We start from the raw sequence: 27,199 nt of genomic DNA, 5'->3' as shown, positions 1-27,199 counted from the left end.
AGATAACCACGTTTCTGTAACACCTATCACATCATAGTTACCTGTTAGTGCAGTAGCTTCAAGTTCTAGAATTTTGTTTCTGATACTTCTAGCATTTAGATAAATACATTTAATGGTTGTCTTACCTGAGTTGCTGTTCTTGTTTTGATGCGGTCTCCCTTCTGTTTTTTTGTTGATTTCTCCCCCCTTCCTTTCTAGTTTAAATGCTTCCGAACCTGCTCGAGGATCTTTTCTCCGAGTAGACTAGTTCCCTTGTTATTTAAATGCAGTCCATCCCGTCTATACCCGTTCTGTACTTATTTGACATTTACCATTTCACCAAAATAATTTGCTGAAAGACCAAAATAACCTTTCATTTTTTTCTTTGATAATTTGTAAAAGCTCAAATCGCGAAATGGTTATTTTTGCCGATGATTGACCGATTCCTGACTCTGAGTGCAACACACATACACACACACACACACACAGAGTATATACATTACATTAATGACAGTATACACTAATGTGGACTTTTCAAGCTTATATCAGAGGTTGTTTGGGAAGTAAATATTTGGACAGTAAAAAATAATAACATTTTGTAATCTCACAGCATCATACTATAAAAGGACTTTTGACTAAACTGTTTATGTTATGTTATTTATATATTTTTATTTCCATCCTAGGATCAATAGCAGTAATACTTTGAAACAAAATTAAATTAAAACGATCCTTGAAACATTGATTTATGAATAAATTGTGCTATCTGAACTTTCATTTATGATTTTTTAATCTTTTTACAAATGTTTGTTTCATTTCTTCTACTCTCCATTAATGTGGATTAAAGTCTACATCAAAACATATATTTTTAATGTACATCACACACACACACACACACACACAAACAATGTGTTTTATTTTCAATAAACACTTTTTGGAGCAACAGTGAACAGTAGAAACCCCTTTATCTTCGTGATACAAAGCAAGAGTAATTGGATTTTATATGATGGCCTAAAGGAAGTTCCAGATAACTGAAAAAAAAATATCACAGAATAAAAGCTGCAAAGTGTAGTGTAATTTACATACGGGTGTGAGTCCTGACATAACAACACACTTTACAGTAACATTACAGAACTTTAATTTCCAGAAATGTAGTGAATTGCACGTACCAGGCTACAGCTTGAAAACGTGTGTTGTTGCGTCATGTAAAATTTCATTCAAAGAAGAACACAAGACATATTTTCATAAGTTGTATGATTTTGTACCTTTAAATGTTTATTATAAATGAGTCTATTTCACATACTGTATTTGTTACTTAGTTCAAAACAACATGTGACTTTTTAACTAAATATCTGCTATCAAACAAGGCCTTTTTTCTTACAATTTATAATAAATGCTCTAATTTTCATACTAAATAGCACTTAATAGTACTGCCATACCACTATGCACCATACTCTATTCACAAGACAATTGCTTAGCCTTCAACATCACACCCAGCTTGAGGTGGCAACGCCCTCACAGTGAGCGCTAATATGCAGGAAAAGAAGGGCGTGTGTGTGTATATTTCACTGCATAGCCTGTGAATGCCTACTTGTGCCACTGCAATCTACTTTGTGTTGAGGAGAAAAGATCAAGCATTGAAATGATACCCTATTTGAGGTTGCACGTCCAGACTGTCTGTGTGATTCCCCCCTTAGAATGTTAGCTAATAATACGTAACTGTGCCAACAAGTAACTAACTTCAGCTTCGAATCGTAAATAATTAACTAACCAGTCCAAGAATGGTGAACAAAAAACTAACTTCAGCCCGGTCCTTCTTTCTGTAAAGCTCGGAGCGAGGATCCGTTGGGTTCCAACTAAACTTAGCTGTGATTAGCTGAACGTGTTGGCAGACAGCAAGCGCAAACCCCGATTTTCTCGGTGGAAGTGGGCGTGGCTGATGGGAATGATTGACACTTTATGCTTGCACAGTTCAAATAAAACGTATTTTAAAAAACTGTGGAGCAGAAATGCACAGCTCAAATAAAAATCTTGCGCACCCTAGCGTAAATTAAATTTCAGTGTAAGGGAAGCTGTTTTTTGTCCTTGAGTAAATTCAATTTCAATTGAATTTACTCAAGGACAAAAAACTGTCACTCTGGGATTCTTCAAGAAGCTGCTTGATGAGATTCTGGGATCAATAAGCTACTAACAACCAAACGAGCAAGATGGGCCGAATGGCCTCCTCTCGTTTGTAAACTTTCTTATGTTCTTAAGTTATGCTGTTTTGCAGTGTTGCAGAGTAGCGAGCTAATAGTGCGACTACTTTTTTTGTGTAGCTTTGCTGTAGAGAGTTACTTTTATTTTACAATAGCGAGCTATTTTTTCCTGCAAAATGTATTTGCCGCTACCGCTACTTCAGCCGCTACTTTTTCTTCTTCTTTTTCAGCAGAAACGTAAATAAACTGTTTCGATAAATCGGTTGCCCCCGAATGTGTTAATTCCTGAGCACTGTGGACAACTATCATGCTTCCACGTTTGTGTCTGTTTAGTTTGGTAGGATGGGCTATCAATTGGGCTAGGAGTTTGTCACGGAAAATTTGGACATAAATCACGGTGCAGTCACGGTCAATGCGTTCAAAATCACGGAGAAAATGACAGGGAGAATAAAGTCACGAGTATAAAAAGTTAAATAAAATTACTCTCTTCAATAAAAGTATATTGCGGCGTTGGTGCGCACAGGTTCAGCAAAGAACCACGAAACAATCAAATTAAATTTCAATGTGTTGATTTTTTATTTACTCTGCAACGGTGACTACTAACTAACAGTAGCATTTATAAGCGCTGAACTAAGCAGAGAATAAAGACGCAAACGGGAAAGGGTAAGAAACGGCAAGGGTAACACACTGGGGGCGAGAAATACACACGAGGATCACACAAAGAGGGTGTGGGGCAGACAAGAGACGTGTACATTAAATTAAGTGCAACCGCACAACAATTAAACAACAAGTGGAACAATAATTTCAACTAAAAAGAGAAAACTCTTCATTGTATGTCCCGCACCGAATGCTGGCAGTTAGAATAGTACACACACACTGAATTTAACTGTTAACATAACTTTAACGAAGTATTTAATCGAACAGCTTAGTTTGACTCAGATTTTTTTTTCTTCTCCAAAAAATCAAACAAACAATAAAACAGGACATCACAGTACGAAGATGGAGCTAGTTTAAATATGTAATTATTGATTCGAATTAATAACACTGCTCAGTGTCTCTACTGTCTCCCGTGGTGAAAAGGTGCACATTTTCTAGAAGGCCTGGAGTACAATTCTTGTTATTGTTTTATCTGATGATGTGCCAAATGCAACGAGAAAAGTATCGAGTTAAACTTGCAATTGAGGATTACATGAGATGATCTTTGTCTTCTACAAATAGTAATCACATACAAAGTGTCATCACGTGATCAAAAATAAAACGCGAAACTAGAAGCCCTAATTATATTATTATTACTTTTACCTCTCAGATTGTCTTCGCAGCAAGGAAATATAAAAAGCAAACCAAGAAAAGGGGAGGAGGACATGTAAATTCAAAACAACTGCCAAAATTAAATGTAAAGCAATTGGGAAAAGTCGAATAAATAAATAAATAAATAAATACACGTCGAAATAAATAAATATATAGAGATGTATTTATTGGTTTGGGCATTTCTGTATGTATTCATTAATGTATTTGTTCATTTATTTATGTATTTACTACTTTGGCATACAATTCAGTTAAATGAGCGAGCTGGAAAAATACTCTGCTTTCACCCTTCTCTCTGGCACTCCTCCCTGATGAGTGACGCGACACATTTCTGCTTACTTTAGAATCACACGCGCAGATGCGCGCAAGTGTATAATTTGTGACGTAAAAGAGTAGCACCAGTCGAAGATGGCGGAGTACTTGGCGTCCATTTTTGGTACCGAAAAAGACAAGTGAGTGTTTTTTTTGTAATTTGCTTCAATCAGATGTCCCAAGTAAGCCGTATTGATCAATTGTGGTAATGTATATAAATTATATACGCTTATTTTTTACATGATGGGGGGAATTATGTATGATGAGTAGCAACGCCAGTCTAGGGTCTGAGGAAATGTGAGCATGTGCGCCAAAACCTTTAACTCGGTAGCGCGTGTACATTTTCGTGTAAATGAAAACAAGAATGAGAATTTTGTATTGATTTAAACTCCGTTACCATTTGGCTTCAATCGTTTTAAATTATGTATGTATTACTTTGAGGTGATTTGAACCTTGTCGATTGCTCCAGCCTAACTCGCAGGCCACACATACCCGCATTGTTAATTGCACTGTGTTTGTTACGCAAACGAATAAGCTGTTTTATCCAAATAAAAATATAAAACACATTTCTAATTTATTTTGGCTGGTTTGTACAAAATAAATACAAAATGTGTATTTTTCAACTGGCATCCTTTTAAATTCAGTATTTCATGGTACATTACTGTAAACAGGAAGGAGAGTAGTATTATGAAGTGAATAGAAGGTAATGTGTTAACCCGTTGTTTATTTTCTCACGCTACACTGCAGATATCTACAATACCGAACCCATTATTGTAGTTTGAACGTTACTTTTTGGCTTTTGCAGCAATACTTGGTATTTATTTATTTAAATATGATTGCATAATTTACATTGTCATTAGACACATTGACTGTTGTGGTTCCAAAAAAGCTGTTTTGGTTAGCTTTTGCTTTATGCAGAACATCACATACTAACAGTTCAAATTAAATAACGATGTGATCAGTATATCTCGTAGTTTAAAACTGCCTCCCTTGTAGCTGGACACATTTTACATTTTGCAGGGCATTTTGGATAATTGAGGTTGCAGTGAGTATGAATGTGGAGGTATGATTTACCAAACATTGTCTTTTTTTAATTGTTACGATAGTCTACTGAATTCCCCAAATACCACTAATATGTGATTTCACAGGTGTGGCGTCTGATTTTCCGTTTTTACCCGATTTACTCCCACCCCCGTTGCTTTTTTTCTGCATTCAAGTTTAACACGAAAACTCACCGAATAAGCACACACTGTATGCATAAACGCATGCGCAGTTGTCTGTGATTCAAATGCAACAAAGCAGAACTGGCGCCGATGACGTTAAGTTGATTTTACTTATTACAAATATTTGACTTTTTGGTGTAAAAAATTATATATAATCTTTTTCAAAATTACAGTAATGCTTTAAGGTTTTTGCTTTTTTTGCACACTTATTCCCAGTTTTGTTTTGCTTGTGTGTTTAATCGAAGAGCATTTTAATGTAACAGTCGATCGTTTCTCTTTGTAAAACAGCGTGGAGTAAAGTTGTTTAATTTTCCCGTATGTTCTGTGTGCACTTATACTTGCAACTCCACTACAAAATAAAACTTGAACGGATAAATGCCATCATATACAATGTGAGAAAGAAAGGGGAGAGAGATGTCGCAAAAGTTTGCATACCCCAATGGTGGAAATATACATACGTTGGGGATTTAAACTGGTGACTTTGTTGTCAACACTTTGTGTTTAAGCAGAGTGGTACTAATGACGCCCTATGCGAAATATAAATCCAGCCCCCCCTTCAGTGATGCAAAGTCATTGATGACATGGTCATAATTCAGAGTTGGCCAATGCAAATTCAGTGGATATAATGGCTAGTTTTGTACAAGCGTGTTTAGACCATGGAGGTTCGGAGATCATTTTTAGTCAATTTCAGCTTTCTGAAGCTAAGTTGGATTGTAAGGAACTTACAAATAAATAACATATCTGCTTAAATGTCTACTTTTGGTTGGGAAAATGTTTATTTGCATGTAAAGAATTGTATGTGCAGATTTAAATTAAATTTTAGGTTACCAGTAATCAGTATAATTAAAATGAATAGTAGAAGTTGCTGAACTGGAACATTCTGTCAATCTCTCGATGTAGATTTTCTATGGAAGGTTCCCTCCCAGAGTAAAGAAAAGGAGACTCCCACTTTCCAAAATAGGAGGGCTAGCCATGCTTGTTTGGCTGCAAGGCTATATTCAGTGCAATACTGGATTTTCAAAAATGTTTGTGCCCAGTTGAAATCATTTATAAAACAGTCTGACTATTCACTCCTAACTGTCCCACCCTATCTTTTTTTATTTATTTTTTACATAAACTAAATGTCTGTTTTAAAAATGTTTAGCATCATACTGTGGTTATTTAAAACTGGAGGATGGTCTGCCCACAAAATAGTAAAAGCCTGCTATCAACACAGCAGGTCATCTCTGAAAGTGACACACTAATCTTTGTCACAGTATAGCAAAGGAACTCCTTCACTTCTTTGAAATAAGACAAGTCATCAGTGACCACAGTATAGCCTACACACTAATAGCATACGTTCAGTCGTATAAATGTGATTGCTGCATGCTACGTCATTAAAAAAAAAAAAAAAAAAAAAAAAAAAATGAAACCTGAAGGGTGCAGATAAACTAAAGCATAAAGACAATATTAGCCTATCACCTTGTGCCATTTTTACATACAATGTAGTATCCCAAAGCTCTTTTTCTAATAAAACATAAAGACCATACACGCATCACATGAATAAGAAAAAAAGCAATAAAATACATTCAGTTAAAAGGACATTAAAATCAGACAAAATAGCAGGTCATAAATAAAAAAAATAAAATAAAAATCAATAATTAACAATAATAATGGAAGGCTTTATATTATAGCCTATAAAAACAGATGTGTTGTGTGTTTGTAAACACAGATATAATATTAAACAACTAGCTTTGTATTATAAGCGGAGACAATACCTGTTGTGTGCTGCTGTTTTTCATCGAGTGGTGGGAGTGTTTGTCAGTTTTGGAAGGGGGAAAAAAACAAGGTCAGCTATTGTACAAATTTTTATTTGTGTCATAACTGAATCAACACATTGTGATAACATTATTTAAAAAGAACAAAAAAATGCAATCGCCCTTTAAAAATAGTGGCCACATCAATTTCAGTAAAATTGATGTGGCCACTAACAATGAAGATGGAGTGTGAAAATGGTGTTTCATCCCTGAATCCAACATTGGTTATAATGCTTTTTTTTCCTTGTATGTGGTCGCATTTTTCAAACAATAGTGTAAAACAGCTACTTGGCGATATGTTGCAGCCATGCTCAGACCCCAAGATCTTGTTTGCTCCTCGGCTTCTGGAAAATTGCATGAGTGATAACATAACCGCATACAATGGTTAGTTTTTCAGATTGATAGTGGAAAGTGTAGCCTGTTGCCAGCAAAAAAAAAATTTGGCGTAGGGTGGGGGAAAAATAGGGTCAGTCGGGAACCCGAACCACACATTTTTATTTGGCCTTATTATTCATCGGGCAAGTGGTGCCCCCTCAGGTTGGATGCTGACTTGGAGGTGCCGATTGGCTGACGAATAATAAAGCCCTGTCGTTTCGTAATTTTTGTTTTGAATCGTTATTGCACACGTTTTTGTTTTACTTATTTGTCAACCAATCAATCGGCGCCCCCTCAGGTCAGTGCCCTGTGCGGCCGCGCTGCCCGCGTCCCCCATGGTACGGCCCTGTGCTTAAGAATTAGTTTTTCTTTCTAAATAAAACCCAATTTATACCCGAATATTTATTCTTTCTTGAGATATATAAATAAAATCCACCTGATTTTTTTCACTAAATAATTCTACCCGCTTTAAAAAAAAAAAAAAATGGCAAAATGTTGTGGAAAAATCAGACTCCTTAGAGAATGTGTTTGAAGTTTAAGGCAGTGTAGATTTTTGGATGTGTTCTTTATTTCTGAATACTGAATTGTTTGCAGTACCAATACAAACAATTGATGGCACTGTATTGCTGTTTATAATGTAACCCGTATTTGGTAAATGAAGGAGTTTGTTACTTTCTCTCTATAAAATATCTTTGCAATCCTCTGCCAGGTTGCAATAAGAATGTGCAAGATGTAAGATACACTAAAGGAATATTCAGAAATTGAACTGGGAAAAGCCAAATAAAACTGAAAACATTGTGGCTAATAAAATATTTGCTTGCACCATGTGTTCGTTTTTAAGTCTAACTGCTAATGTATTCATCATTTAGGTTGGCTAAACAAGCATAGCTGGCCTGTTAATAAACTCATCTTTCACAGCTGAGCTTGTACATATATATTTTAATACTAAGTATATCTAAACTGCTTCAGGAAAATGCCAAACTAGCCCCATGTTGGCTGCAAGTTGGTATCCAATAGCCTGGGGAAGCTTCATGCAGCCATATATTTATATCATTCATGACGAGCGCTATGATTTCAACATGCGTCTTGATTTTACGCCTCATGTTCCGCAGTAAGGACGTCTGGAGTCTCAAACACAGTTCTACTAACTTTTATTTACTTCAGGTATTCTTAGTGTTTTGTTAGCAGGACTGACAAACTACGGTTTTGCTTAGTTTATATCTACCAGAAATGCAAAGTAATAAAGAAAGGTTATAAAGAAAACTAAGAACCTGAAGGTGGGAACATTAACTTTTAATGTATGACAGCTGCTCATGGCTTATGATGCCAATACTTGGTACTTCTCCTGTGAAGACACATTGAACTATGGTGCGTAATACTAATGCAGTTATGTTACATACCAGCAGGGGTGCTACTTGGGCCACAGGAACCTCAAGTGTATCTATTTTGATTGGAAATGATTAATTATTATTGCCTTTGACACTTTTTTTTTTTCCTTAACAGAGTAAATTGTTCATTCTACTTTAAAATTGGGGCATGTCGTCATGGAGACAGATGTTCTAGGTTGCACAATAAGCCAACTTTCAGCCAGGTAAGTTTTGTATTCTGGAGAGCAATAAATGCCTGCTGACACTTCTGCTATTTGGAGATTATTTTTAAATGTTTAAGAAGTTGAATAAATACCTTTATCTATAGTCTTGCTAGCTTGGGTGTATCCAGTTATAATTAAAGTAATTGATATGCGATCTGTCCTGAAACCTGAGCATGTTTTCTCATTTATGATCGTATGAAAAAGACCTTGAATAAATGTAACATACATGGTTAACCCATTGCGGTCCTATGTTGGACCAGGTCCGACATTACAATTTTTCCTTTCCAGTCCGAAGTCGGACCCTGTCCGACATCTTCAAAAAGATGTAAAGCATGGGTCTAGTCGTTTTTTCTCTGGAAAAAGCAGAGAAAACCTTTCAGTGGCCAAGGTGAGACTGATAGGAGCTGAATGAAATTGAAAAAAAAAAAAAGGGGGGGGGGGGGGGGGGGGGGGGCTTATCTCATAGCCCCATCCACTACAGAGATAACACGGACATAGCAAAGGAGACAGCTGCTTCTGCATCCAGCGCTCAAAGAATATCATGGAAATTTGCAGAGGTTTGAGAAAGTACAGTGTGTCCTTTTTGTAGCAAGGTGACCAGAACTGAATACAATATTCAAGATGAGGTCTTATTAATGCATTGTAAAGTTTTAACATTACTTCCCTTGATTTTAAATTCAACACTATCTAACTATCTATCGCTTTTTTATAGCTTTCCCACATTGTCTAGATGAAGAAATTGCAGTACCTTACACTTTTCTCTCTTAAATGTCATTTGCCATGTATTCTGCCCAGTTCTGGGTCTTGTCTAGATCATGTTGGATGACCTTTGCTGCTGCAACTTTTTTTGTGCCATCTGCACAATTTAACAAGTTTTCTTACTATACCAGAATCCAAATCATTAATGTAGATTAGGAATAGCAGAGGCCCTAATACTGATCCTTGTAACCAGGAAGTCCCCGGTTCAAATCCTGTCTGACTCGCTGTGTGACCCTGAGAGTCACTTAACCTCCTTGTGCTCTGTCTTTCGTGTGAGATGTTGTGAGTGAGATGGTGTGAGTTGCCTATCCCCCTTTCGATGAAAATAAGCTACTTTTATTTCTCAAAACTGACCTCGCCTGGAGGGCCGACGACTAAATATTTAGGGAATTCGTTTAGGGAATTCAAAATTAAATGTACTGCAGCCTGCCATTCACTAAATTTAGCTCATTGATTGTGCAAATGGAAATATGACAATGTGCTTGCTATGGTGTATTTAAAGAGATAAAATTGACATGGTTGTTAATCCCTTATTTTAAACATGCATATCTAAGCTAGCTGCCTTTTCAAATTATGTAATATTGGTTTTCATCTGAGATACAATAGCCATTTTGCCATAATTTGTTCAGAGCTGTTTTTTTTTTTTTTTTTTTTTTTCCTCCAGTAGTGTGAACTAATTTTAAAAACTAATTTAAGGATCCTTCGAGTTGTACAAAACCGGACTAAAAATATTTTGGCCTGATTTAGGTAACTACAACAAATACACTGAAAACATCGCAACAACGTGTTCTTTACAACGTGTAAACTGCTAAAACATGTTGACATTTTTCGAAATGTCCAACACCGTTTTCCTCACAAGTGCAATTAGGGTCTGATCGTTCGACGGACGATGCAGTATCCCGTTCACAGACTGCAATGGTTGTTCTTCAAAAATGTAGTACTAGAGGCACAAAACAATTATATCCCTAAAGTAGACAAATCTAAATGTAAAACTAAATTGCCAAAATGGTTTAATAGATCAATTAAAAAAAATATTCAGCGAAAAAAGGCACTTTACAGAGCATTAAAAAAGGACCGAAAAGAAAGTACGCAGAAAGAGTACACGGAACTGCAAACGCAAGTCAAAAAGGAAGTTAGAAAGGCCAAGAGAGAAATAGAAATGAACATTGCTAAGGGAGCTAAAACCAATTCCAAAATGTTTTTCCAATATTACAACAGCAAGAGAACATTCAAAGAGGAGATTAAATGTTTAAGAGATACAAATGGCAAAATCGTAGAGGAAGAAAAAAAAATAGCAAATATATTAAATGATTACTTTTCACAAGTTTTTACAAAGGAAGATACTGACAACATGCTCCACATGTCAACCAGTTCCTATCCAGTTTTAAATAGCTTTAGCATAACTGAGGCAGAAGTGTTAAAGGGACTAGGAGCTCTTAAAATAAACAAATCCCCTGGGCCGGATGAGATCCTCCCAGTAGTACTCAAAGAAATGAAAGAAGTAATTTACAAACCGCTAACCAAGATCATGCAGCAGTCTCTTGACACAGGGGTGGTACCGACAGACTGGAAAATTGCAAACGTAATACCGATCCACAAAAAGGGAAACAAAACTGAACCAGGTAACTACAGACCAGTAAGCCTGACTTCTATTATATGTAAACTTATGGAAACTATAATAAGATCCAAAATGGAAAATTACCTATATGGTAACAGGGTCCTGGGAGACAGTCAACATGGTTTTAGGAAAGGGAGATCGTGTCTAACTAACTTGCTTGATTTTTTTGAGGATGCAACATCGATAATGGATAATTGCAAAGCATATGACATGGTTTATTTAGATTTCCAGAAAGCTTTTGACAAAGTCCCGCACAAAAGATTAATTCTCAAACTGAACGCAGTTGGGATTCAAGGAAACACATGTACATGGATTAGGGAGTGGTTAACATGTAGAAAACAGAAAGTACTGATTAGAGGAAAAACCTCAGAATGGAGTGTGGTAACCAGCGGTGTACCACAGGGATCAGTATTAGGTCCTCTGCTATTCCTAATCTACATTAATGATTTAGATTCTGGTATAGTAAGCAAACTTGTTAAATTTGCAGACGACACAAAAGTAGGAGGAGTGGCAAACACTGTTGCAGCAGCAAAGGTCATTCAAAATGATCTAGACAAGATTCAGAACTGGGCAGACACATGGCAAATTACATTTAATAGAGAAAAGTGTAAGGTACTGCACGCAGGAAATAAAAATGTACATTATAAATATCATATGGGAGATATTGAAATTGGAGAAGGAATCTATGAAAAAGACCTAGGAGTTTTTGTTGACTCAGAAATGTCTTCATCTAGACAATGTGGGGAAGCTATAAAAAAGGCTAACAAGATGCTCGGATACATTGTGAAAAGTGTTGAATTTAAATCAAGGGAAGTAATGTTAAAACTGTACAATGCACTTGTAAGACCTCATCTTGAATATTGTGTTCAGTTCTGGTCACCTCGCTATAAAAAAGATATTGCTGCTCTAGAAAGAGTGCAAAGAAGAGCGACCAGAATTATTCCGGGCTTAAAAGGCATGTCATATGCAGACAGGCTAAAAGAATTGAATCTGTTCAGTCTTGAACAAAGAAGACTACGTGGCGACCTAATTCAAGCATTCAAAATTCTAAAAGGTATTGACAGTGTCGACCCAAGGGACTTTTTCAGCCTGAAAAAAGAAACAAGGACCAGGGGTCACAAATGGAGTTTAGAAAAAGGGGCATTCAGAACAGAAAATAGGAGACACTTTTTTTTTTTACACAGAGAATTGTGAGGGTCTGGAATCAACTCCCCAGTAATGTTGTTGAAGCTGACACCCTGGGATCCTTCAAGAAGCTGCTTGATGAGATTTTGGGATCAATAAGCTACTAACAACCAAACGAGCAAGATGGGCCGAATGGCCTCCTCTCGTTTGTAAACTTTCTTATGTTCTGTTCTTAATTGTGATTTCTCAAAAAAACACTATTATTGAACTAATTATAATGTGTCTTCTGTCAGATTCTGGAGTATTGCTTTTAATTGTGCAATTAAAGGGTGAATGTGCCTGACTTCATTGTTTTGAATGTAGGCTATGTGGTTAATTGTTTGGTCAGTACAGTCATTTGAATTCTCCTGATATTCCTGTTCCTATACAGCAGCTTCATCATTGTCAGGACAACAGTGGGGATTAACAGTTTTTGTTTCAGTGCTCGGCATGCAGTTATCTCTGAGGATCATATGCCTAAAAGAAAAGGTTAGCTGGGAAAAGTAATTTTTTCCAAAATGTTTTGTATTTCAGACCATTGCCCTCTTGAACATTTACCGTAACCCTCAAAACACTGCCCAGTCTGCTGATGGTTTACGCTGTAAGTTTAATCCAAAACTTGTTTGCATGATCCTGCACCATTAATTATAAATGTTTCTTACAAAGCATTACAACTTGCTCTCTAAAGTCTTGAAGAGAACAAGACTTGACAGTCCTTTAGAGTGCAGTCCATACTTGTACTTTTCCTATATATTGAACTAATGCATTGCTCTGTCCTCTTCACAGTAAGGGTGAGTCTGTTTACTGGTTTTGCAGTTTATTTACATTACGGTATTGACACCGTTCCTGTTATTCTTAACCTCAAATATCGTAAATATGGTATACAATGGTTGATGCTATGTTTGTGTTTCTGTGAAAAAATTGAAGTAACAGCTTTTATTGAACATCCCGTACAAGGCAAGTCTTGATTACTTCTTGGTTTTCTCATCTAGCTTAACCTTTTAAAAACAGAAATAGCTTTGTATGCAGGTGGATTATAGCTAAAATAAATGTAATACAACTCACCAGTTACGTCAAGAAAAAATAGAAGCACTGCAAAGAACTGAAGTTGGGTAAAGATACATGGGTTAAGCAGCATAACGTGTATTGAGGCTATCTTCACTGTCTGTGATGTATCATTTTATTATAATACTCCTTAAACGCATACAGAAACACATTTTTGTATGCTTTATTTTAATTTAGTGTGAACTGATTACTGTATTTTGGTAAGTTTTGGAGGAAACTCGGTGACGCAGATTAAATTTCAAAGTGTAAATTTATTAGCCGAGACAAACGACTGCAGCAGGAAAACCTACTTATTCTCAAAGTAGTTTAAACAAGCTATTTAGTTTTCAAAACTTTAGACAAGTGAAAATCGTTTTGTACAAAATAAAAAACACCTAAATGTGTAAATAATTAGCAGTAACATGAGAAACGTACTTGTGCGGTGCCGCATGAGCTGTAGATAAAAATCCAGTAACATTTGTCGGTGTCTGAAAAGTTTCTCAGTGGTTTTGATATGTATTTGAGCCCTGTGGATTTATTTTTTATTTTTAAATTTTTGTTGTCGCAAACTGTTTTTACCCTAATTTGCAATTGCCAATTGTATTTTATTAATCCTGGTTCACTGCTGCAACCCCCCCTGCGACTCTGGGGGGGGGGATATGACGGTTGATGCGCGTCCTTCGAAACATGTCCTGCCTAGCAGTCATTTTTTCAAACTTCAGATCCAACAGCAAAGCCATCAGACCTGTAGTACCAGAGGACAACACAGATCTGAATGGCTCCACAGCAGATCTGCAAGTGCCCTATCAACCACAAGAGTTGCTACTGTGTGGTGAACATGTATTGCCTTGCCAACGTAAGCCCTCCATAACCAGGTGGCACTCTGCCAATTGTGCGCCGCTGCCCCATGGAAACTCCCAGTCACGGTCAGCAATGACATGGTGTGGATTCGAACTCACGATCTCGAGGCTATAGGGTGCATCCTGCACTCCACGTGGAGCGCCTTCACTGGATGCGCCACTCAGTAGAATAAAATGGGTCGGCCAGGGTGTCCTCGGCTCACCATGCACCAGTGACCCCTGAGTCTGGCCAGGCGCCTGTGGGCTTGTCTGTAAGTTGCCTGACGCTGTAGCTCGAAGGTGGCTGCATGGTGGGTCTGCAGTTTGAAAAGAAGCGGTTGGCTGACGACACACATCCATTTGAGGACAGCATCCATTTGTCTTCGCTGCTCCAGAGTGCGGGGGTGGTAGCAGTGAGCTGAGCATAATGAAGTATAATTGGCTATTCTGAATTGGGAGAAAATGATAAACAGTCTGCAACTACTAAATTAAAATAAATAAAAATACAACTAATTGAGACAAGGTCCTCTGGCATGATATCGAAGATTAAATAGATTGGATTTAAAATGTTCCACTTTCTGTGGTGTATAAACCTGAGTCTGTTTTAAATTTGTGCCACTGGTGCAGATTCAGTGACGTGCTTGTTCTGAATATTCTAAACTGTAGACCTGCTGCATTGACTTGTGAGAAACTGGTTTTGTAACACCACCAAACTCCAATTTAACTGTAGTTTCATTCAGTAAGTTGGCAACTATACCAAAAATGAATAACCATATGCGAATACATGTACGGTGTCCATTTTAGGACATCCTCATTCCTCACCCCTCCGACTCAATCGTCAGACCGCTTCAAGCCATACTATTACCTCGCTTTTTTACGGTTATACTGGAATAGCTGGACTGAAATTTAACAGTACAGTTTTACTTGCTAGAGAGACGGTGAGTGTTGCGATTAAAAAAAAAAAAAAAAAAAAAAAAAAAAAAAACACACATTAAATAGGCCTACATTAATATAGGTACACAAACGTACCTTAATAGGACAGCGTGAGTTAGTACAGTGTTGGCGTTATTCTGAAAGTACGTTAAACTACGTAATGTTTTCACTTTAATTTCTTTTAATATAGGTTGCTTGTGTTTTGCAATGTTGAAGATCAGACGATGGTAAACCACAACCGTATCCTTTAAATGAAATCATACACCAATAACTCATATTCCTTAGTAACATGCATACTTTCTGTTTTATGTATTGCATTATTTTAACTTTATGGGTTAATGTAAATATGTGAATGTATTAATAAGTAGGCTGAAGATAATTGAAGGTCTGAAGCAACGAATTACTGAATTGATAGTAGCTAGCTACCTATAAAGTAATAAAATAAACATTTGGTTTGCAATTAAATTTACATTGATCTCATAAAAGGTAGTGTGTTTAATTTTGTTTAAATTCCGGAAATCTTTCACTATTACCATACTTCAGATCAACTAATCCTGAAACGTAATATGTAATTTAATAATTGGCTAAAAAGGCAACGTGGAAGCCAATACATACGGAAGCCCATTTCCACCACACAAAATAAATGCATCTTAAAATAACGTTCAGCATACTATCATTTCGTTGTTTTGACTTAACAAGTCAAAAATAACAAGATACTATCTCACAATTGACTCTAAGATTAAGATTATTAGAAAAATAAAACAACACACAAACTTAATCTTGTATGCCTACTTAAATCCAAGATGACTGCGGGTCAATATTTTAATTAAATTGTACAGTTAAATTTTTGTATTCAAAGACTTGCTTAATTTATACGATCTTAGATTTTGGTTGTTTAAATTCAGAAACCCACCCTATTATCTTTTTCAAAATTGCAAAACCCAAGCAAGCTATAAAGTAAAAAAAAAAAAAAAAAAAAAAAAAGTGAAAATCTATGGTAACAAGAATAGTGACCTTTCAGTCGATTGTGTACAAACTCGATCTAGTAAACGTGTTTTTGTCTTTGATCATTTATTATCGAAATACTATTTAACAAGGTTAACTAAAAATTTAACAGGTCGCTGTGGGCCACGACCTACGCCGCTAAAATAACAACAAATCTCTAACTGTTCTGTTTATTCGTTTCTTTCTCTGCTTCCAACAACACACTCCCCCTGTCACTGCTCTGCAGCACCAGCCAGTCCCAACTCATCCAACTCCATGACAATCACCTGTGGCCCGTGCCCGTTGCCCATAGGCTGCTGGACTGAGGCAAAACGCAGTCCCTCCCACCCCAAGCATTCCTGTACTTCAGATACCACATGTTACAATATATCGTAGTTTTTTTAAGGTACTTTTCAAATTAACGCATAACACATTTAACTGTACTAACTCGGTGTCCTATTAAGGTACGTTTGTGTACCTACGTTAATATAGGCCTATTTGTATTTATTTTTTAAAAATCTCAGTACTCCCTGGTGTGTCTAGCAAGTAAAACTGTGCTGTTACATTTGTCAAGCTATTCCAGTGTAACCTGTAAAAAAGGAGAGGGGATAGTATTGGTTGAAGTGGTCTGACGATTGAGTCGAGGAGGGGAATGATTGAGTCGGAAGGGTGAGATCTGAGGATGTCCTAAAAGGGACACCGTATACGTGTCTGTCTAATGACCTTCCCCCTGTCTGCCCTAAATGTTACTGTTATGAATATATAAATGAGTTTGAGTTGCAACTGCAGTGTGTTTCTTGTAAATGTTATTTATATAATACATATGTGGTCTGTGAAACCAGCCATAATTGGCACTAATCTTGGACTACCTAGTTACTCTAGGTAAGGCAGTCCAAAATTAGTGCCATCAAAAAATTAGCTAAGCTAGTGTTTACCTAGGCATTCAGCTGATAAAAGCAATGGAAATGGGTTGAGTTCTTTCAGTCAAGGTGTAGTTTCATTGCTTTGTATACTTACCCATTTATATAGCAATATACTATTTCTAAAGTTTTGTAGAAAAGTTGTATTGAAATTCTTATAAGGCAATTATCAAATATGTTAATTTATGTTTTTACATTTACCAGGTGCGGTTAGTGATGTGGAGATGCAAGAGCATTATGATGAGTTCTTTGAGGTGAGCTGAATGTCAACGTTTTTTGTATGTTCTTTTAATTGTAGGAATTGAGTGTTTACTGCATATGGAAAAGTGTCGCCATTATGAAGTGAATAGAACTTTTCAATCACGTTGGTAAGAGAAGTGCAGCCCTCTTTCATTTATGGTTTGGTTTGCAATCTGATTCCTCATTGATCCCTTCTATTGGCCAGGTCCATTGTCTGTTAGTCACACTGATATAGAGGTGCCTTGTCTATCAGACTTGCATTGTTACATGTGCATGCAATGGATATATACCAAGTAATGGTGGTGATTTTTTTTTTTTTTTGTTCTGTTCAAATGACTGGGTTGATGCCAATGACAGCCTTGTTTTCCTTGTTCAGTGTGAATGCTGTAACGTTGGTCCTTTTTTATTTGTTCTTCAGGAGGTGTTTACAGAGATGGAAGAGAAATATGGTGAAGTTGAAGAAATGAACGTTTGTGATAATCTTGGTGATCATTTGGTCGGAAATGTTTATGTGAAGGTAAGTAATACCGTTAATAATAATGCTACTTACTGTTGACTCTGTTAAACCAAACCCACAATACTTAAGGTTCAAATGTTGAAGGTTTATCAATAACCATGTATATTACATGTATAGTAGCGATATTTAAATTGTACATCTGTTGTGCAGTCTTCCAATCGCCAGAACTGTAACACAGTTGCAATATGAAACGTATATAGCTGTTAACAGATATTTACATACGAAAAGCAATAACTTTCTTTAACTTCGTGGTGCTTTGCTTCACAATATCCACGGAGAGAAACAAGGGTTGTTTTATTTTCTTAAAACCCTCCTTCGCACATTTACCTAGTTTTGTTTGGCAGGTGTTTTGTCCATTCTCAAGTATTGGCAACTCTTAGTTTGTGAAACCAGCAGTTGAGGTTCACTTATCTGCTATACATTTTCAGGTGTAGTCTGAATATTAACTTCATTCAATTTGGGTTCCTGAGCAAAAAATCAAACATGGCAGTGGATCCCAGATTCTTGCCACTTTTTTTTTCTTTTTTTTAAATCTCTGCACTCAGTTTACTAACTTTTTTGCAAGTTGTTATAAATCAACCTGTTGAGACTCGAACATTAATTGAGGGCATTCTTACAAAGCATTAACATAAGCATATTTGCATCTGTCTTCCAGCGGATTCTCCGATTTCCCTCTAAAAATGCACGTCATATTCGTGCAGAGCTACAGTAGTACACGGTGGGCGAAGCAGGTGTCTGCCGATTCTGCCTCTGGAGAGTTCTGCTCATGAGATTTTGCAGATTTTGCATATAATAGAATACTAATCAATTAAGCACAATATTTCTGCATTTAGAAGTATAAATATTCCAGTTAACAAATCACAATACTCCTACTTTTGATGGTTTTTGTTTTATTTCCCTTAAACCACCATTTCAGAAATCAAGTTTTGAAACCTGGTATCAAAATAGTCAAAATATTGAGTACAAAAAAGCAAACAAGACGGCAGCCCTGGCAAAGCGCTGCATTCTTCTGTGATGAAAAACTAAGGTACTGTACTCAGATGGGGCTTTTCCTAAGTAAGCCAAATTAATTGCATGTTTAATTATTGTTTAGTTTATTTCTTTCCATGCTACCTGCCTTTTAAATAAAGCTATAATTAGTCATAGTAAACCATGGCAGTTTAATTATATTGTTTGACAATGAATTGTCTCTGCTACTTTTCTAGCTGTACATTCCTTAAAGGAAACTGATCACTACTGTAATATTTTGTATTGTCATGCCAGCAATACGATTGGTCTTTTCAAAACACCTTTATTTCAGACTGAACTACATTGTTAGTGAAGACTGTAAATACAATTTGCAAAACAGTGCTGGACAATTGTTTTCTTACTGCTGTTGTAATATAATTCTTGGGTTCCCTTTAAAGTAGGGAATATTAACCATTTACAAATGGGCGTTTCCCCTTCAAGACACACGAGCACAAAGACTTCTCATCAGGGCAGTGTGACGCAGCTGCTGCTCCACCCCCAATAGCATAAAGGAGCTGCGCACACTGATTGTTGTAATTTTCCTTTTCAGCTGAGCCTCAATACTTGAAGCATTTTGATATATAATATACACACACACACAGTGGCTTGCAAAAGTATTCAGACCCCTGACCAATTCTCTCTACCGAATTACAAATGGTACATTGAAATTTTGTTCTGTTTGATTTTTTTTTTTTAAACACTGAAACTCAGAATCAATTATTGTAAGGTGACATTGGTTTTATGTTGGGAAATATTTTTAAGAAATAAACTGAAATATCTTGCTTGCATAAGTATTCAACCCCTGTGTTGTGGAAGCTCCCAGTTTGCACCGATGAAAGAAATTGCCCGAACGAGGACACAGTTACCTTACCATTGGCCTCCACCTGTGAACCATTAAAGTTGCTGTCACATTTTCTGGATAAAACCCCAATGTTGAAGGATCATTGGTAAGGCTGTGAATCTGAAGGAAAATGAAGACCAAAGAGCATTCTACAGAAGTTAGAGATAAAGTAATACAAATGCATAGATTAGGGAAAGGGTACAAAATAATATCCAAGTGTTTGGATATCCCAATGAGCACAGATGGATCAATAATCTGGAAGTGGAAGCTGCATCACACCACCCAGGCACTCCCAAGAAAAGGCTGCCCCTCAAAACTTGGCGCTCAAACAAGAAGGAGACTTGTGAGAAAAGCCACAGAGAAGCCAACAAACACTTTGAAGGAGCTACAGAGTTCAGTGGCTGGGAGTGGAGTATTGGTGCACCAGTCTACCATATCAAGAGATCTGCATTACGCTGGTCTGTATGGGAGGGTGTCAAGAAAGAAGCCATTACTCAAAAAGTACCATTTGAAAGCACGTCTGGAGTTTGCCAGAAAGCATGAGTGACCCAGCTGCGATGTGGGAAAAGGTTTTGTGGTCAGATGAGACCAAGATAGAGCTTTTTGGCCAAAACTCAATGCGCTATGTGTGGCGCAAACCTAACACTGCCCAGCCTCAAGACACACCATCCCTACAGTGAAGCATGGTGGTGGTAGCATCATGCTGTGGGGATGCTTCTCATCTGCAGGGACTGGGCATCTTGTTACAATTGAAGGAAGAATGGATGGAGCAAAATACAGGAAAATACTGCAAGAGAATCTGCTTCAGTCCGCTAAAAAACTGAAGCTTGGGAGGAAATTCACCTTTCAGCAGGACAGTGATCCCAAGCACAAGGCCAAAGCAACATTGGAATGGCTCAAGAACAAAAAGGTGAATGACTGGGCCACTGTAGGACAAAGTCCTGATCTCAATCCCATTGAGAATCTGTGGCACTATTTGAAAATTGCGGTCCACAAGCGTTGTCCAACCAACCTGAACAACCTGGAGCAAATCTACCAAGAATGGGCCAAAATCACTCCAACACTGTGTGCAAAGCTGGTACTTACTTACCCCAAAAGACTTAAAGCTGTTATTGCAGCGAAAGACCAAAGATTAATGTGTGGGGGTTGAATATTTATGCAAGCAAGATATTTCAGTTTTTTTTATTTTTCTTAAATATTTTCCAACATAAAACCAATGTAACCTTACAGTAATTGAGTTTAGGTGTTTTAAAATAAAATATCGGAACGGAACGAAATTTCAATGTACCATTTGTAATTCGGTAATATGAGAGAATTGGTCAGGGGTCTGAATACTTTTGCAAGCCACTGTGTGTGTGTGTGTGTGTGATATATATATATATATGTATGTGTGTATGTATATATATATATATATATATATATATATATATATATATATATATATATATATATATATATATATATATATAAATATAAATAAATAAATAAATAAATCTCTTAAACTCCAACAAGCAGAATATTGCGCAGCCAAAGGAGTGCTAAGGACCCCAATTAGAACAGCACTTGAGCCTCAGGATTCCCGTGGGACAATAGGCTGCACCAGGACTTTACCAGCACTTGGCTGAAATAACAAGAAAGCTGTAAATTATTTTACTTCAGCGATTCAATATAAAATTTAACATTTTAGATTGAGTGTGAACAAAAAAGGTAATTAGAAAGGCAATACACATTTTATAATTACCTTTTTTGTTCATTCAATCTAAAATGTTAAATTTTATATTGAATCGCTGAAGTAAAATAATTTACCTGGTTGTGTGGCATGGAGCATTGTCCTTCTGGAAAAACCAATCCTCAGAGTTGGGGAACATTGTCAGAGCAGAAGGAAGCTAGTTTTTTTTCAGGACAACCTTGTACTTGGCTTGATGCATGCCAAAGCTGCCAGATTCCAGCCTTGCTGAAGCACCCCCAGATCATCACCGATCCTCCACCACATTTCACAGTGGGTGTGAGACACTGTGGCTTGTAGGCCTCTCCAGGTCTCCGTCTAACCATTAGACAACCAGGTGTTGGGCAGAGCTGAAAATTGGACTCATCTGGGGGTGCATCAGCAAGGCTGGAATTGGGCAGATTTCTCTTTGTGAAGGGTATAAGGTTGTCCTGGAAGAAAACTTGCTTCCTTCTGCTCTGACAATGTTCCCCAACTCTGAGGATTGGTTTTTCCAGCAGGACAATGCTCCATGCCACACAGCCAGGTCAATCAAGGTGTGGATGGAGGACCACCAGATCATGGCCAGCCCAATCTCTAGACCAGAACCCCATTGAAAACCTCTGGAATGTGATCAAGAGGAAGATGGATGGTCACAAGCCATCAAACAAAGCCGAGCTGCTTGAATTTTTGCGCCAGGAGTGGCAGTCACCCAACATCAATGTGAAAGACTGGTGGAGAGCATGCCAAGATGCATGAAAGCTGTGCTTGAAAATCAGGGTTATTCCCCCAAATATTGATTTCTGAACTCTTCCTAAGTTAAAACGTTAGTATTGTGTTTAAAAATGAATATGAACTTATTTTCTTTGCATTACTCGGTCTGACAACGCTGCATCTTTTATTTTGACCAGTTGTCATTTAGAGCATTTGTTTGCAGAAAATGACAATATTTTTATTTGGAATTTGGGAGAAATGTCAGTAGTTTATAGAATAAAACACAAATGTTCATTTTACCCAAACACATACCTATAAACAGTAAAACCAGAGAAACTGAATTTTGCAGTGGTCAATTTTTTCCAGAGCTCTGTGTGTGTGTATGTATGTGGGTTGCAGTTACGTTGTTGTATTTGCTGCGTCTCGTTATACAAGAATACATAAAGAAAATACATCGTGTATATTACCCTCTTTAAAATCAGACAACGGTATCAGTATCTACATTTAAATCCCATTCATAATTTTTATGTAGCAGCTTAATTGTGGTTGTGGGTGTTGCCATTTTTCTGTTTAGGAATGCAGCCTTAGTAATTATCCCCTGCACCTGGCTATCATTGTAAATTTAGAGCCAGGTGCAGGGTATTTAAGGAGAGCAGCCAGTCATTTCGGGGCTGCTGGTTTGTAAAGAAGCCCAACTGTGCTGGCGTTTGTACAGCTGTAATGATAGGGGAAAGGCCATGTGAAACCTTTTGTTTCAGTGTGTTGTGTAAAACTGTTTGTTTTGGAACCAGTAAACAAGCTTACCTGTCGGATTATTAGAAGGTTCCAGTTTGTGTTTGGCGCTTGAAAGAGTTAGGTGTGTGTTTATTTTTATTTATTTTTTTTTATTAAAAACAGAGCAGAAGTGCTTTGAAAATCAATTTGTGTGGCTGGGTCATTATAGTGCTGAAAGAACCTGAAGGACTGAAATCCTCATGGCACCCTTGATAAAGATGAGCAAAAAAAGTCATAAAAAACACAGGTAATGAGCTATATTGTAATTTTCCAACATGTGAATATATTGTACTTTATTAATGATTTCAGGGGAATCCAACCAAAATTACTAATTTCTCAAATTAAATTTATTTCCAAAAAAATTGTGTCAGTTGTTGGCACCCTTATTTTTCAGTACTTTGTGCACCCTCGCTTTGCAAGGATAATGGCACTGAGACTTTGTTTAAGTTGAGATTGGAGAAGACATTGAAAGGAATCTTAGACCATTCCTCCACACGGAATCTTTCCAGATCCTTGCTATCCTTTGGTCTGTGCTTATGGATTTCCCTCCTCAATTCAAACCACAGGTTTTCAATGGGATTCAAGTCTGGAGACTGAGATGGCCATTGCAGAATGTTGAGTTTTTGGTCAACTAACAATTTCTTTGTGGATTTTGATGTGTGCCTGGGGTCATTGTTTTGCTGGAAGATCCACTTGCTGCCAAGTTTCAACCTCCTGGCAGAAGCAACCAGGTTTTTGACTAAAATGTCCTGGTACTTGATAGAGTTCATGATGCTGTTGATTTTAACAAGGGCCCCAGGACCAGTGGAAGCAAAACAGCACCATAACCTGAAAGATCCATCACCATATTTTACATTAGGTATGAGGTTCTTTTCTACATATGCATCCTTCTTTTGACGCCAAACCCACCGCTGGTGTGCGTGGCCAGAGCTCCATTTGGTCTCATCTGACCATAGCACCCGTTTCCAATCCAAGTGCCAATGTTTAGCTAACCAGGCACTTACATTTGTTGGTTGCTCTCAATAAAGGCATTTTTCTGGCAACCCTTCCAAATAGGCTATTGGCATGGAGATGGTGTCTAATTGTAGATTTGGAGACTTGGTGACTCCAAGATGCAACCAATTTCTGTAATTTTCCAACTATGGCCCTTGGATTCTTCTTTGCCTCTGGAACTATCTTCCTCACTGTGTGTGTGGACAAGATGCACTTGCATCCTCTACCAGGCAGATTTACCACTGTTCCAGTGGTTTTGAACTTCTTTAATTATTGCCCTAATAGTGGTAAGTGGGATATTTAGGTGTTTAACAATTTTTTTGTACCCATTGCCTGATTTTATGAAGGTCAACACACAGCCATTTGTCTCTCCATTTGTCTAAATGGTTAGCAGTTAAGACTGTTAATGACCTGGCCAATATGCCTCCTCCAGAGAAGCTCACCGGCCATTCTGCTAGGGGTCAGACGACTTCATGGGCTTTGTTCCAGGGTGCATTTGTCCGGGACACGTGGAATACAGCACTGATGAAGTCTGGTATAAAGCTTCAGATTTGGGTGTCTTAAAGGGGAAATACCCAAGTAATGGTTAATCCTGTTTCGGGGAACCACGGTTATGATAATAACCTAATGTTTTCCTGCATATTTTATTGCCAGCAACGAGCCAATTGATGTCTATAAACATTGACACGTTTGAAATGTCCATAAGGTGCCAACAAGTTTTTTTTTTTTTAAAAAACAAAAACTTCTTGGTTTAACCCCTTCTCTGCCCTGTGCTACAGACATTTTTTTAATTTGGGACTCGCCTGGCTTGCATCAATTACTCCATGTTCCTTTTCAGGTACCCCTGGCAAACTATATGTATTGTATTTTTGTCACTCAAGTTTTTGTGGTTTATTTGCACATGACCAAGAAATATAGCTGTTTTCATAAAATGTATTACACATGCATCACATTTCGTCCCTAAAATGCTAATGCTTGATGTAAGAATGTAGAAACTTTTAAGGTGCTGCCTGTGTGAATCTTTTCATTGGTTTTGGGGGGTTTACATGTTCGACAGATACCAGGCAATTTTTTTGAAAAACGCAGCCCATGGTCTATTATGCCCACCCTGATTTCAAATGGCCACTACTCCACCAAAAAATAAGTACTTTGTGAAACTGTACAAGATAATGATTTTATAAATGGGTAACATGACCTTGTGTGTCAATGGGGTGTTACTCGCATTCCTGCTGAAATTTGAGGGAATGTCACTTTTTTTTTTTTTTCCCCCATTACATTTGGACCTGTGAATCTCTGCTTTTGTTCCATTGTTAATGACGGTGTTTCTGGATTACCCTGATTTCTGAATTCAGAAATACCAAAGATGTGCACCTTTCTATAGTTTGTCAGGCGTTTATAGGTCCTAGACTGAGACTAGGTCGCTTTGAACTGTCCACTTCCACACGGTAATGTTGCTGCATGACGAGAAGTAACTTTTTTAGTACCTTTTGTTCCCTTTCAATGGAATGACAACCGTTACTGAATGGGAAGAGCCCTCTCTGACCGCCAATCACTGAGCATATATTAAAAAGCTGCCCTATTGTTGCCCTGCTGTGAGGAGGAGGAGGTCCCTCCCACCTCCTGCAGAAGAGGGACATCCTGACATTATCATATCGCCATTTTCTCTCTTGCTTCACTGAGACAAGTCACAGATTGCCTCATGCTTTCTTTGTCCGGATTTGGCTGATTTTGTTGGTTCTACCTTCAAATTTAAAAAATTCACGGTAAAATCACGCTTTTGAGCGTTTGAGAGTGCTTTTGCCTGATTCTCCTGTCAGTTTACTGACTAGAGCTGGTTTCGACCCCTCTTGCGAGATTGGCAAGTGGCCATTACTCTCTTCTACCTCATGTAGTTCCCTCTGTGTTTGGAGCTGTAAGCCGCTACACATCCCGGCATCGACTTCACTTCTACTCGCTGATTTCAGGCTTGAAACAGCACCTACCCGGCTCTGATTGACTCGCCGCCGTCTACAGCCTGGCATCGACCGCGCTCCCCATTGGAACAGATTGACTGACTGTACCGACCGTGCTGTCCCTCAGCGCTGACAGACGCGGTACCGACTGCTAGGCACTGATCGCAGTTCCTCTTGGCACAGAGCGCAGTAGCCCCGCCTACGCACACGCCATGTCAGTGCGTTCAACTGGGTCCTCAGCTGGTTTTCACCAGTGCGACCAGTACGCGGCGAAGCTGCCCAGACAGGATGAGCACTTGTCCTGCGCCAGATACTTTAGGCCAGACCATGCAGCCAAAGCACTGGTGGGCGAGTTGGACTGCTCTCCATGCAGAAAGCTCTCTAAAAGCGAAGCAAAGGAGAGCAGCCCTATCCCCAGCAGTATCTCCTTCCCTGAGCCAGGGAAGACTGAGGTCCGTGGTCCAAGGCCCTCTGCAGAGGTCTTCTAGGAACCCCCCCGCCACAGTGACCAGGTAGCTCCCCTTCTTCACCACTGGTGCAGAGGCATAGGCGTCTCTCAGTGGAAGTGAGATAGTCACCACCCAGGCGGTACCACTCAAGGGGACTAGGGGACAGGCGGTCACCGCTCAAGTACCGCTCTCCTTCCCCGCGCAGATGATCCCCGTTTGTCTCCTTGGAGGTGCCCAAGCTCGGCTGAGCGGCGCTTTGCAGAGCTGGTGGAGACTGTGCTAGAGACAGTACTCAAATCGCAGGGCAGACTGCCCCCTATCACCGGGCAGCCCCAACTTCCACAGTCTCGTTCCCCATCCCCAGCACCTAGACCTCCTAGCCCAGGTGAGCTGTCCCTCACAGCGTCGTGGTCAGACGTGTCTGATCCAGCCACTTCTATTGGGAAAGCCACAGCGGTGGGGCTCCTTACTGCCGCATGTGTCGCAGAGGGAAGATTTCTGGGCACGCATGCAGCTGCAGCCATGGGCGTTCCCTGGCTGGCAGAACAGTAGGGGAAAGGGAAAACTGTTCTATGCCAAAGGTGGCCTTCACAGCCTGCAGGGGCAACTGGGCCTGAACGCCGCCCTCCACCCCAGAACAGACAAGCAGGCAGAAGAGCCTGCTGGGGGTAACCGGTTCTCCGGCTGGAGGCCGGGGCCCAAGGGAGACTGCCCCTGAGGGGCCCCGGCTGCCACCAACCCCCCTCACAACCGGACTGACCCAAGGCAAGAACGTATCTGCACTTCGCCTTTCAAGGCAAAGTGTACAAATTCTGCGTGCTCCCATTTGGCCTCTCGCTGGTGCTCCGCACATTTACAAAGTGCATGGATGTAGCACTGTCTCCACTCAGGCTGTGGGGTATTCGGATCCTGACCTAGCTGGACGATTGGCTAGTCTGCACGCATTCCAAAGTGTGCGCACACAAAATG

General features: G+C 38.6%; 1 protein-coding gene across 1 annotated transcript in view; it reads left to right on the top strand.

The window, feature by feature from the left end:
- Positions 1 to 3,836: 3,836 nt before the first annotated feature.
- The window catches only part of LOC121327763 (splicing factor U2AF 35 kDa subunit), a 40,006-nt gene continuing 16,643 nt past the window's right edge, over positions 3,837 to 27,199 (top strand). The window contains exons 1-5 of the mRNA XM_041271950.1: positions 3,837 to 3,931; positions 8,689 to 8,776; positions 12,852 to 12,918; positions 17,242 to 17,291; positions 17,696 to 17,794. Of these exons, the coding sequence (XP_041127884.1) occupies positions 3,888 to 3,931; positions 8,689 to 8,776; positions 12,852 to 12,918; positions 17,242 to 17,291; positions 17,696 to 17,794 (348 nt within the window). The 5' untranslated portion in view covers positions 3,837 to 3,887. The remainder of the gene's footprint in view (positions 3,932 to 8,688; positions 8,777 to 12,851; positions 12,919 to 17,241; positions 17,292 to 17,695; positions 17,795 to 27,199) is intronic.

Source organism: Polyodon spathula, chromosome 15 (assembly GCF_017654505.1).
Source record: "Polyodon spathula isolate WHYD16114869_AA chromosome 15, ASM1765450v1, whole genome shotgun sequence".
In the NCBI taxonomy this organism is placed as follows: domain Eukaryota; kingdom Metazoa; phylum Chordata; class Actinopteri; order Acipenseriformes; family Polyodontidae; genus Polyodon; species Polyodon spathula.
Note: the sequence above shows the minus strand (reverse complement) of the source record. Positions and strands in the feature narration are given on the sequence as shown.